At 55.1% G+C, this 10,415-nt stretch overlaps 1 protein-coding gene across 1 annotated transcript; it reads right to left on the bottom strand.

The window, feature by feature from the left end:
- Positions 1-7,066: 7,066 nt before the first annotated feature.
- Positions 7,067-9,962, bottom strand: FOXC2 (forkhead box C2). Its single transcript, XM_050773664.1, has one exon. The coding sequence runs from the start codon at positions 9,453-9,455 to the stop codon at positions 7,950-7,952; it is 1,506 nt and encodes a 501-aa protein (XP_050629621.1). The 5' UTR covers positions 9,456-9,962; the 3' UTR covers positions 7,067-7,949.
- Positions 9,963-10,415: the final 453 nt, after the last annotated feature.

The following is a 10,415-nucleotide window of genomic DNA, read 5'->3' as shown; positions in this document are numbered from 1 at the left end:
CGGGCCTCCTCCCTCCGCGGCCCTACTCCTTTAACGTGGGTCCAGCGCTCAGCCCGACCCGCCTAGGTCCTGGGGGTGAACCTCTGGCCAGCAGGGGCGGGGCGTTGTCGTTTCGTGACCGCTCGCTCTCACTCGCGCACACCTTTCAACCTTGGGACGAAGAAACCTCAATGCCAGCGCCTTTGCAACCCGCAGGCCCCACAGTCTCTGGGGTCACCCAACCTCTCCTGGGCGGCGCGCCCCCAACAAGCTCAAGTTTGGATCCAGTTCCTTCTCCAGCCTCGGCGCTCGCTCCAACACACCCAGACCGAGAGCTAAACCAGTGTCACTATGCAACCCTTTCCCCACCTTCCTATCCCACAGCCCGTCCTGGAGCTCCCCACGCGGCACCCGAAGTCCAGCACGCACATCCCTGCCTCTACGGAAACGCCTGCCGTCCTGGCGCGACTTCCAAACTCTAAGACAAATCCGAGCTTGAATTTGTACAGTGATAAACACTGCCCGATTTGGTAATGGGCGGGACGCGGGCGGAGACACGCTCGGCTGGTGGGCGGGGCACCGATAGTAAAGCAAAAAAAAAAAAAAAAAAAAAAAAGAGAGAGCGAGCGAGAGATTGGGAGAGAGAGAAAAAACAAAACAAAACAAAAAACAAATGCCCATGCTCCAGTTGCGCTTTGGAGACGCACAGCCAGCCCCGCGCTTTTGCAGAAGTGTGCAGTCTCTGGGAGGTTTCAGCTGTAGAACTCCGGCATTGCGCCCCAGCCCGGCTCCGGAGCGGGTTTGAATCCCGGGCTCCTGGGTGATTGATGAGTTTGTAACCTGAGCCTAGGAGGGGCCTCTGTTAGAAGGAACCCTGCGCTGGGGCAATTTCCATATTTCCGGGGAGTGCAGGCTCAAGCCCCGGGAGTCCGAGAGCGGATGCGCCCTCGTGCGGATGCTCTGCTGGCTGAGGACTGAGCGAAGGGCCTGCGGGGGGCAGCGGAGCCTGGGAGACGGCCTGGCGGGCCTCTAGAACGAGTGTCCTAGAGAGCCAGATGGGGACACTGAACGTTCCCTGCAGATTCATAAGCCTCGGATCCCAGAAAAGAGCGTCATCTGAGAAGTCACTTGGTGAGGGTTCGCCTCCCAGCCTGCAAGAAAAGCCTGACATCTCTGGCCTGCCCGGATGCTCCGGAAGGACTGGAGTCTCCAGCTCTGAGGCTTGAGCAGAAACGGGGTTCAGCGTGGGATGAGGGTAGACAGCCTCGCTGCCAGTCCTGGGACAAAGCGCATGTGCGATCCTTAGGCAGGCAGATCGGAACCCAGGCACTGGTGATGAAAACTGCCTCAGATAAAAAGGCCGAGGGGTGAGAGACAAGAGCTCCTCCCACTGTGCCCCAAGCCATCCACTCAACCTTCCTCACTGGGAAGTCAAAAGCAGACACCTGAGTTAACAGTAATCTGTGTCGCCTTTCCAAATGTCTGCATCACTTTTCCAAATGTAAAGACAGTTAACACATATACAATGTGTGTGTTTTACACGTATGTGTGATTCAACCGCATGTGTAGCATGTTTGAGAAGAGCTGTGGTGGAAAGATGAAGGGCTTAGCCCCTCACCTTACTGACAACCTAAAAACACTGGAGACATAGATGATAATAATATGAATAACTAAAATGTATTGAGCCATTTCGTCCTCACAGCAGCCCTAATAGAAACCTTTGTCGTTCCCATTTTGCAAACCAGGAAACCGACCGAAGCTCTGTAAGTTAACCTGCCTCAGGTGTCCCATGGGGAAGTGCTCCAAAGACAGAAAAACAATCTTATAACAGCACCAGGTGTGGACACTCAGGGCTCCATGGAAGTTATCTTGCCAACCCTTACTACCTCTGTGAAAGACAGGCGTGGCAGACTCACCCATTTGACAGATGATGAAACTGAGGCTCGGCACAGAATACCCTAAGACCCTAAAAGTAGGAAATGGCGGCACAGGGACCACAGGCCATGTGAGTGTCCTCCAAAAGTGGGTGCTCTAGGGTCTGACATGCTCAGGTATCTGGAAGGACTCAGAGGCAGAGATTGTCTGGAGTAGAGAGTGGGAGAGGGGCCCTCCAGAGCAGAGAGGGTGTGCAGCACCCCTGGAGCTGGGAGATTCAGGACATTATAAGTAGAAAATCCCAGAGTCCCTGCTTACGTTCCACCAAAACCCGGAAGACCTCTTCCTCCTTCCCTCCCCTCCCACTTTGAAAAGAGTGGAAGATTTCCAGAGCTGGGGGAGCAGGGCCCAGGGCCTCCCTTCTCTTGGGAGGCAGTGAACGGGACATGAAGGTAATGGCAGTCCGACTGGGTCAGTGAATGCAGGAGACCCAAAAGCAGGGCAGGATTTCCCAAATGATGCACTTATTTATAGCGCACCTTTTTCCCAGAAATGATGGAAAGGCTCTAAAGAGAGGCAGTTGGTGCACATGCTCTCTCTGGGTTTTTGAATAGCCCAACCCTCTGCTTTCCCTGTAGAGCAGGAAGGTTGAAAAAGGAAGGAAAACACCTGGCAGAATTAAAGGTGAGCGGCATCTTCCCAGACACGGTGGCTTTCCCTGCCAGGGCTGCACAGTACCGTGTGATAAATGCGCGTCACTCAGACCAAAGATTCCTTTCTCTTTTTCTTTTCTGTGTTCCAGGTAAACCTTAATGGCTGGTCATGAGTGTTTGCTATGAACAGGACACTATGGAAGCACCTTGCCAACGTATGTGAGGTTCATGAATCCTGGAGATAACCCTCTCAATCCTATTACTGTTTTCAGCCAAGAGACTGCCCCAGAGTGCTTAAGGTGATCTGTCTGATGTCACCTGAATCTTTGTAAGGGCCTGAGTTGGTGCATGTGGATTCAGCCTTAGAGAGAGTGATTCCACTGGGGAGGCCACCTGTGAAAATAACACAAGACAGATGGAGACCCAGGGCCAGAGGGCCGCTGAGACAGGCGAGGCCCAGTGTCTCCATGATCTCGCAGCCTGGGTGGGCATAGACTGGGGTTCCAGAGCATGAAGCTGCACCTCAGGACACAAAGGGGGTGGAAGCCTCCCAGCTCCATCCCCCCTAAATGGGTCTGGGATGCCAGCAGCTTTACCAACCATCCCCCCTTCCCTCTTCACACACCCACCGCCCAGGATGAAGTCCCCACAAGGCTGACACTCAGACAAACCTAGCCCTCTGCTTTTGGTCTACAGCAGGAAGGTTGAAAAGGGAAGAGAAAGCCTGGCACAAATTACAGGTGGGTGGTGTCTTCCCAGACCCAGTGGCTGTCCCTGAAGAGCAGCTGCCAGCCTTCCAATCTCCCCTGAAACCGTCCGCCCCCTTCCTTACATGCCTATGTCCAAAAGCAAACATTTCAAACGCCTTGGCGAGCTGAGGCCATGCAAGAGGCAGGCAGGGAACGCTTCTCAAAGTTTGGGAAAGCATTTCAAATATGCGGTGCAAGAAAGCGCTCACTGGGAGGCAAGGGGCAGGCTCTCTGGGTGGCTGTGACCCGGCCTGTCCCACTCACCTGGAACAAAGGCACCGGACCCCAGACCCCCAACCAGCCTCAGCCTACTGGCACCTAAGGCATAAAACCTCAGGTCTTTACTTACCCACCTTCATCCCACTGAGAGTCAGATAGCGACCCAGGCGAACACAAGTTCCCAAGATGCCAACCACAGGCTCCGAGACCCCAGCACCTTCTCAAGACATGTGGCTCTGCCCACCCTTCAACGGGGGCTTTATCTTGGTGTGTCTATCTCCCCCCAGCTCATGTTTTCAGTTAACAATAGGTCCCCATCAACCAACCTTGCCCAACACCCCCAACCCCTTTTTTGGATGGGGGTGGGGAGGAGGAGTGAGGAGACCTTCACTAGCACACAGGGTTCATTTTCACCGGTGAGCTGGGAGCTCTGTTCACAAGCCTCCCCCTGCACCAGCAGCAACCCCCACGCAGTCACTGGGTAAAGGGAAGGGGACGGACCCCCGAAAGATTTATGAGCCAAGCTCAGAAGTTCCCAGGACCCTGTGTTTTCTTCTGTGTCTGGCTTCTGATCTTCATGTCTTGGTGGCAGGAGGGTCAGCAGCATAAGTGAGGCCCCATGGCAGCAGCCCTGGCTATGCCCAGAAGGGGAGTGCAGCGTAGCCCTGGCCGCCTGGTCATTTTACAGATAAAGAGACCAAGGCCAGGGAGGGGAAGCAGTTTGTTCACACAGAAAGATGTGACTTTCTCATTCCTAGCCCAGCGCTCCAGCAATTCCTGGACAAAAGTTACAGGAAGATTTGCATCTTCAGGGATAGGTCACCTATTCCAGAGCAGTGACGGCCTTTCGACCACAGACCCAAGCCCAGCCTTCGAGAGGCCCCGGCACGGCCGGCAGGAGGCAGGCAGTCTCTCTACCTGGAAGCTGTGAACGTGCGGTGGAGCCTCAGAGGCTACACAAGATGGCCCATTCAAGGAGGCCACTCTGGCTGCAGCCTCTCTGGGGCTGAGAATGTATGGGACGCTCAGAGGCCATGGGGGTCTCTCCGGGTAGCCCATATCTGTCATAACTGGACTGTGCTTAGAGTCAGAGGCCACTCAGCCAAAACCCGCCAGGGATGCAGCGCTAATTCAATGGGAAGGTGTCTGCCATGGTATTCGGGCGCTTTCATTTTATTTGCAACATCTTTGTGATTGGCCCTGCGATATCTTCTGACTGGGTCAGGAAGGTACAGGGTTATCAGACAGACTTCGTGCAAACTGCATATGCGTGGTCTGCAGAGCCGCCCCAGCCCAGAGTCCCTGCAGCCTGTGGCAGACACTCTGACCCTTCCATCCTCAACCTCCTTTTCCCTTCCCTTGAAAGGCCCAGAACCTCCTGAGGACCAGAAGGCAATAGGAAAAGGTGGCAGATGAGTGGATCAAGAACAGCCAATGTCCTGGGCACGTGCTTTTTGTACACTGGGCAGCAGACGAGCAGGGTGGCTGCCAAGACGCAAAACTGTTGGCGAGAACGTTGGCTGTTCACAGCATGTGCTGTGGAATCTTCCCACTCTGCTGGGAGCAACAGATGCCCCAGGAGCCGCTAAGCCCCCAGGCCTGAGGTCCACACAGGCACTGCAGGAGGCTGGAGTTGCAGGAGACCGGGGCTGCACAGAGCTCTGAGCCAGCTCACAGCACAAGGGGCTGCCGGCCTTCTAGCACTTACCGCACCTATGCCTGTCCCCACTGAGACGGAGGAAGCCTTGAGTGACAGGGTCCTCAGATGAGTCCCACAGTCCCCAGGCCGCTACACACTAAGGGCCTGGTTCTCCACTCTGCTGCCGCTGAAGACCTGAATAAAGCTCCAGATACAGTCCTCCAGCTGCCCACGTTCCCCAAGGAACGGAAAAGCCCCCTCCTGATAACCTCCACAAGGGCCACTCACTTGGGTTTCCGGCCCCCACACAGCAGGACTTCTTTAAAAAGGCTTCCTAAAGGTGCAAAAGCCCCGCGTGGTTTCAACAGCAGGGCTGGGGGCTCTCAGCCACACCGTCGCTCTCCTTTATTTTCCGTGTGTCTCTCAGGCCTCGCCACTAACAGGACACCAACGGTTTCAAAGCTTACGAGGAGGGCAAGCTTTCAGAAAGACTTCTTTAAAACGTCTAGGGAAGGGAAAAAGCCAGCTCGCTTAGGGTCTGGAATACGCTCCTCTTCTCCTGGGGCAAATAGCATGAAGCGAGCAGAAGTAAAATGAAACCGTCACGGTAGACGCGGGCAAGGAGCTTGGGCCACCTTCTTCTGCAGCTTGGAGAGGGTCTCTCCCCACCCCTACTTCCTTAACTTCCTCCTCCTGTTCACTCAACCAAAGCCCGCCTGGCCTGGGGCCTGCTGAAAGTCTAGCACCCGGACGCCCGGGCACCCGCACATTATGAAAAGGAATGAAACAGCCTCCAAGTTTTAACTGTGTGCCACCTCTGGGGCCACACATTGAAAGAGTCTGTGTTGCACATATGGGGAAAATTATTATGCTTTAAGCTTCCCCTAATTCTGTTTCAACACAGCGTAGAGATAAAGTACCATGCTTAAAACAACAACAAGAACAACACCCGGGCTACGTTCAACGCCACGGCATCGAGCAAAATCGCCTTTAGCAAAATCATCAGGTCTTGAAACGTTAAGCTCACAAAGAACTTCAGCATTGGCAAGGTACAGCTCACCTGCCGGGGTGGGAATTGATGAAGCTTTGGTCCCCAAATTCACACATACAGGCCAGCAGGGGAGTGGTGGGCTTCAGCCATTGAAATAGATAATAAAGCCATTTCCTCAGCTACTTTTCACAAAATCTATGTTGCTATTAAAAATGTAAAAGATGAGATATTAACATTGAAAAGAAAAATAGTCTCTATTATTTAACATATTGAAAAACTTGAATTTAGAACTCTAAAGGCATCATCAATTATTTTTGAAGGGTAATGAGATTTCAAAATTTTTCACTGCGATGAGGGTATAGATTTAGACATGACATTGAGAAGTAACGAAGTCTGAAATTCCCCTCTGATCTGGCTGCTAAGAGGGACGGATATTAAATGCTGGAAAATCCATCCCCTTCAGACCTTCATTGGCCCAGTTCAAATTCTCTGGAACACCATAAAAGCAGGCAAAGAAGCTCGAATTTTATAAAATCGGGGGAAAGCAGGACTCACCCTGGTTTGCAGTTAGCAAATGGGAAATGTTTATTCTTCCCCTCCTTCACCTCTTAAATTGGGGACGGCTGGACACTGAGATGGAGTGGCACTGTTTTGACAGTTAGCATGTTTTTCTGCATTTAACAAAATGCATCACAGCAAGCTCACGGTCCGGTCCTTCAGGCAGCCCCCTCCAACTGGGCGGTTTCTCGAAAAGAAAAAAATCCTAGAGTGGGATTTTAAAATTAATCAAAAGCCTTTTTCTGTCACTAAACAAGACAGCAGGTGTGTGCTCCTATTCTCTGGTCATTTTTATGTGTCTACACATATACCCACCTGTGTAACAAAAATAATCAAAGCAGGCGGGTTTGCAAACACACCTCGTTTTTAAAAAATGCAACAACACAAACACTGTCCAAACTTTGGGCAGAAAAAACAACATGGGTTTATTTTAAGGTAAGTACAACAATTAAGACCACATAAGACAAACATAGATGAAGTTAGATTTTCTAAGTGTTTTTTTTTTTCTTTTAGGAATACTCAGGGTGGAACCTACTATACAAAACCATCACACTTTGTAAATAAAAAGTATCAGATACTTGACTTCTTTATCCACCAACAAAAAAATAAATTATTTTCTTGTTTTGTAAAAGACCTACAATGGGAAAAAGAATTATATCTCATAATTGTACAGGAAACAAAACCCACATCGGTTTCTTGAATTCAATTTGGCAGTTAGAAATGATTGGGCAAGATGAAAAAATTATCCAGTGAACTCAACTTTAAATATTATATTAATGGCTCTGAACAACAACAACAACAACAAAATAGCCTGATTACAAATCCACACATTTGTACAGCACGGTTGGAGAAATTTAAAATTACACACAGCACATACATTATCTATAGACACCCCCATACACCTATGGGGACCCCTACAGAGAGTCCCCAGGGGCTCGCTGTGGGATTTGGTCCATAACTTAACTTTTGAAAGCTCAGATAGAGCACAGCACAGCCGTCCTGGTAGGGGAGGGGGATTTTAAGACCAATACTCATTTTTGTTGGGCTGCGTCCCTTTGGAGGGGGTTTTCTGGGATCCCAGAAACGGGGCGGCGAATTAAAGTTACCTGCGCGCTTCACAGATGGCTGGGGGCTAGCGTGCCCGCTCTCTGCTCCCGGGTCTGAGAAAAAGTTGGAGGACATGTTTTGTTTCTTTTTTGCGTGTCTGCAACCCCTTAATTGTCTGGTTGGGTCGGGGCTGAGAAGCGAAGCCGGAGCGGGCCGAGGAGGGGAGGTTCCGGGACAGGTCAGTATTTCGTGCAGTCATAGGAGTAGGGGGCTGCGTGGCGGTAGAGAGACGGCGTGGATCTGTAGGGTAGCTGACAGCTGGCATTGCCACTCACCTGGGACTCCCCGAGGGTCGAGTTCTCAATCCCTAGCCGGTGGGAGTTGAACATCTCCCTCACGTTGGGGAAAGTTTGCTGCTGGGCCGCGAACGTGTGGCCGGGGAGGTGGTTCAGCTCCCCGCTGTGGTTGAGATACCAGGAGGCCGCCTGGGCCGCGGCGGCCCCGGGCTGCGGCGTCGGCTGGGGCTGGGGAGCCGGCGGGGGCGGCGGCGCCTGCGGGTGGTGGTGGCCGTGGTGCTGGTGGTGGTGGCCCGCGGCGGCGAGCGCGCCCTCCTGGCCGGCGGCGAGGTTGAGAGCGCTCAGGGGCGACGTGGGGCCGCTCGGGTGGTCCGAGAGGGCCTCGTCCAGGGCGGGCGGGACACACATGTGCGCCGGCCGCTCGGCCCCGGTGTACAGGCTCATGGCTCGCATGCTGCACTGGTAACCCCCGGCGGCCCCGGCCTCCAGGCCCTGAGCGCACGGCTGGCCGTAGGCGGCGGGCGGCGCGGCGGCGTAGGGCAGCGCCAGCGGCGGCACCACCAGGCCCGCGCGTCCGGCCCCCGGGCTCAGCTCTCCACCCGGCGGCGACGTTCGCAGGGTCATGATGTTCTCCACGCTGAAGCCAGGCAGCCCGTTGGGCGCCGCGGCGTGGTGCTCGGGCAGCGAGCCGTCGGGGGAACCGGCGGGCGTGGAGGCCGCGCTGCGCGGGCTGCCCTGCAGCGCGCTCTCGGGGCTCAGCGTCTCCACCTTGGTGATGACCGGCAGCGCCGGAGACGCCGCCTCGCTCTTGATCACCACCTTCTTCTCGGCTTCCTTGGGAGCGTCCGCTAGGTGGGGGGCGGCCGGGGCGCCCTTGGACGCCGCCGGGGGCGGCTCCTTGAGGTGGGCCCGCTCCTCCTTCTCCTTGGACACGTCCTTCTTTTTGAAGCGCCGCCGGCGCCGCAGGAAGCTGCCGTTCTCGAACATGTTGTAGGAGTCCGGGTCCAGGGTCCAGTAGCTGCCCTTGCCGGGCTTCTTGTCGTCGCGGGGCACCTTGACGAAGCACTCGTTGAGCGAGAGGTTGTGGCGGATGCTGTTCTGCCAGCCCTGCTTGTTCTCCCGGTAGAAGGGGAAGCGGTCCATGATGAACTGGTAGATGCCGTTCAGGGTGATCTTCTTCTCGGGCGCGTTCTGGATGGCCATGGTGATGAGCGCGATGTAGCTGTAGGGCGGCTTCACCAGGTCCTTAGGCGCCGCGGGCTGGTGGTGGTGGTAGGGTGCGTAGGAGCGGCCCATCCCCGCGCTGTACTGCTCCGGGTGGCCCGAGTAGACGCCCATGGGGCTGGCCATGCCGCCGTAGCTGCCCGCAGCCCGGTAGTAGTTCTGCTCGCTCAGGTAGGGCACCACTCCCAGGGCGTTGGGGTCGGACACGGAGTAGCGCGCCTGCATGCTGCTTCCGAGACGGCTCGCCGGCGCCCGCGCGCACGGACTGCGGCCGGGGGAGCGAGGGGGGCCCCGAGAGCGAGAGAGCGCGAGAGAGCCAGAGGGGGAGAGGAGGGGAGCGGGAGGGGCGGCCCTGGGCTCCTGGCAGCCTCCTGGGCGAGGGGGCGCGGGCGGCGGCGCTTGAGCCGAGCAGGGGCGCGCGCTTTCAGCGGACCGGGCAGATCGGCATCCTGGAGGGCGCGCCCCGGGCGAGCGCAGCGCCAGCCCCGCTCCTCGTTGGCTCCAGGACCCGGCGGCGGCAGCGCGGGCAGTCGGGCGGCCGCGGACCCAGCGGAGATGCCGCGGCCGGGGGACCCAGGTGGACCCTCGGCCCGCGCGACGAGGGGCGCAGGAGGCTTTCCAAGCCCCCAGCGAATCGGCAGCCCCGAGGGTCAGCGCGCCGGGGTCCGAGCGGCGGCCCAGCCGAGCCCGGAAAAAGAGGCCAAGTCCCTTTTAGGGATTGGGAAAAGTTTCAAAAGTCTTCTTGCTGAAAGCGAGTTTTTACTTTCCTCGGGCCACGCCCCCTCCCGGAACTTTGAGCCAATCACCCGGCAGCTGAAGGGAGTCGGCGCCAATCAGGGCGAGGAGCGCAGGAATCCGTCGGCTCTAAGACCCGGCCGCCTATACCTCCGCTGCGACTCCGTCTTCACTTGAAAAGACTTTTTAAAAAGTTATATCTTATTAAAATTTATTTTATGATCACATTTTGGTGAATGGACCCACATGCCCAGAACAAAAAATAGCCACTTTCCTCTGTTAAAAAAAATCACTTTGAAATATAAAATAGAATGGATTGAGTAAAATATCTCCCCCAAAGACCTTGTAAGTAGCAATGATCCTGGGACATTTTTCTTATTAATGAGTGATGAAGCGAATAATTAGATTTCCTAATTATGGGGGCCCAGGTGTAATGGATTCGAAGCAAAC

The sequence above is a fragment of the Macaca thibetana genome, chromosome 20, assembly GCF_024542745.1.
Source record: "Macaca thibetana thibetana isolate TM-01 chromosome 20, ASM2454274v1, whole genome shotgun sequence".
In the NCBI taxonomy this organism is placed as follows: Eukaryota; Metazoa; Chordata; class Mammalia; order Primates; family Cercopithecidae; genus Macaca; species Macaca thibetana.
The sequence above is the reverse complement of the archived record's forward strand: the minus strand, read 5'-3'. Positions and strand labels throughout refer to the sequence as shown.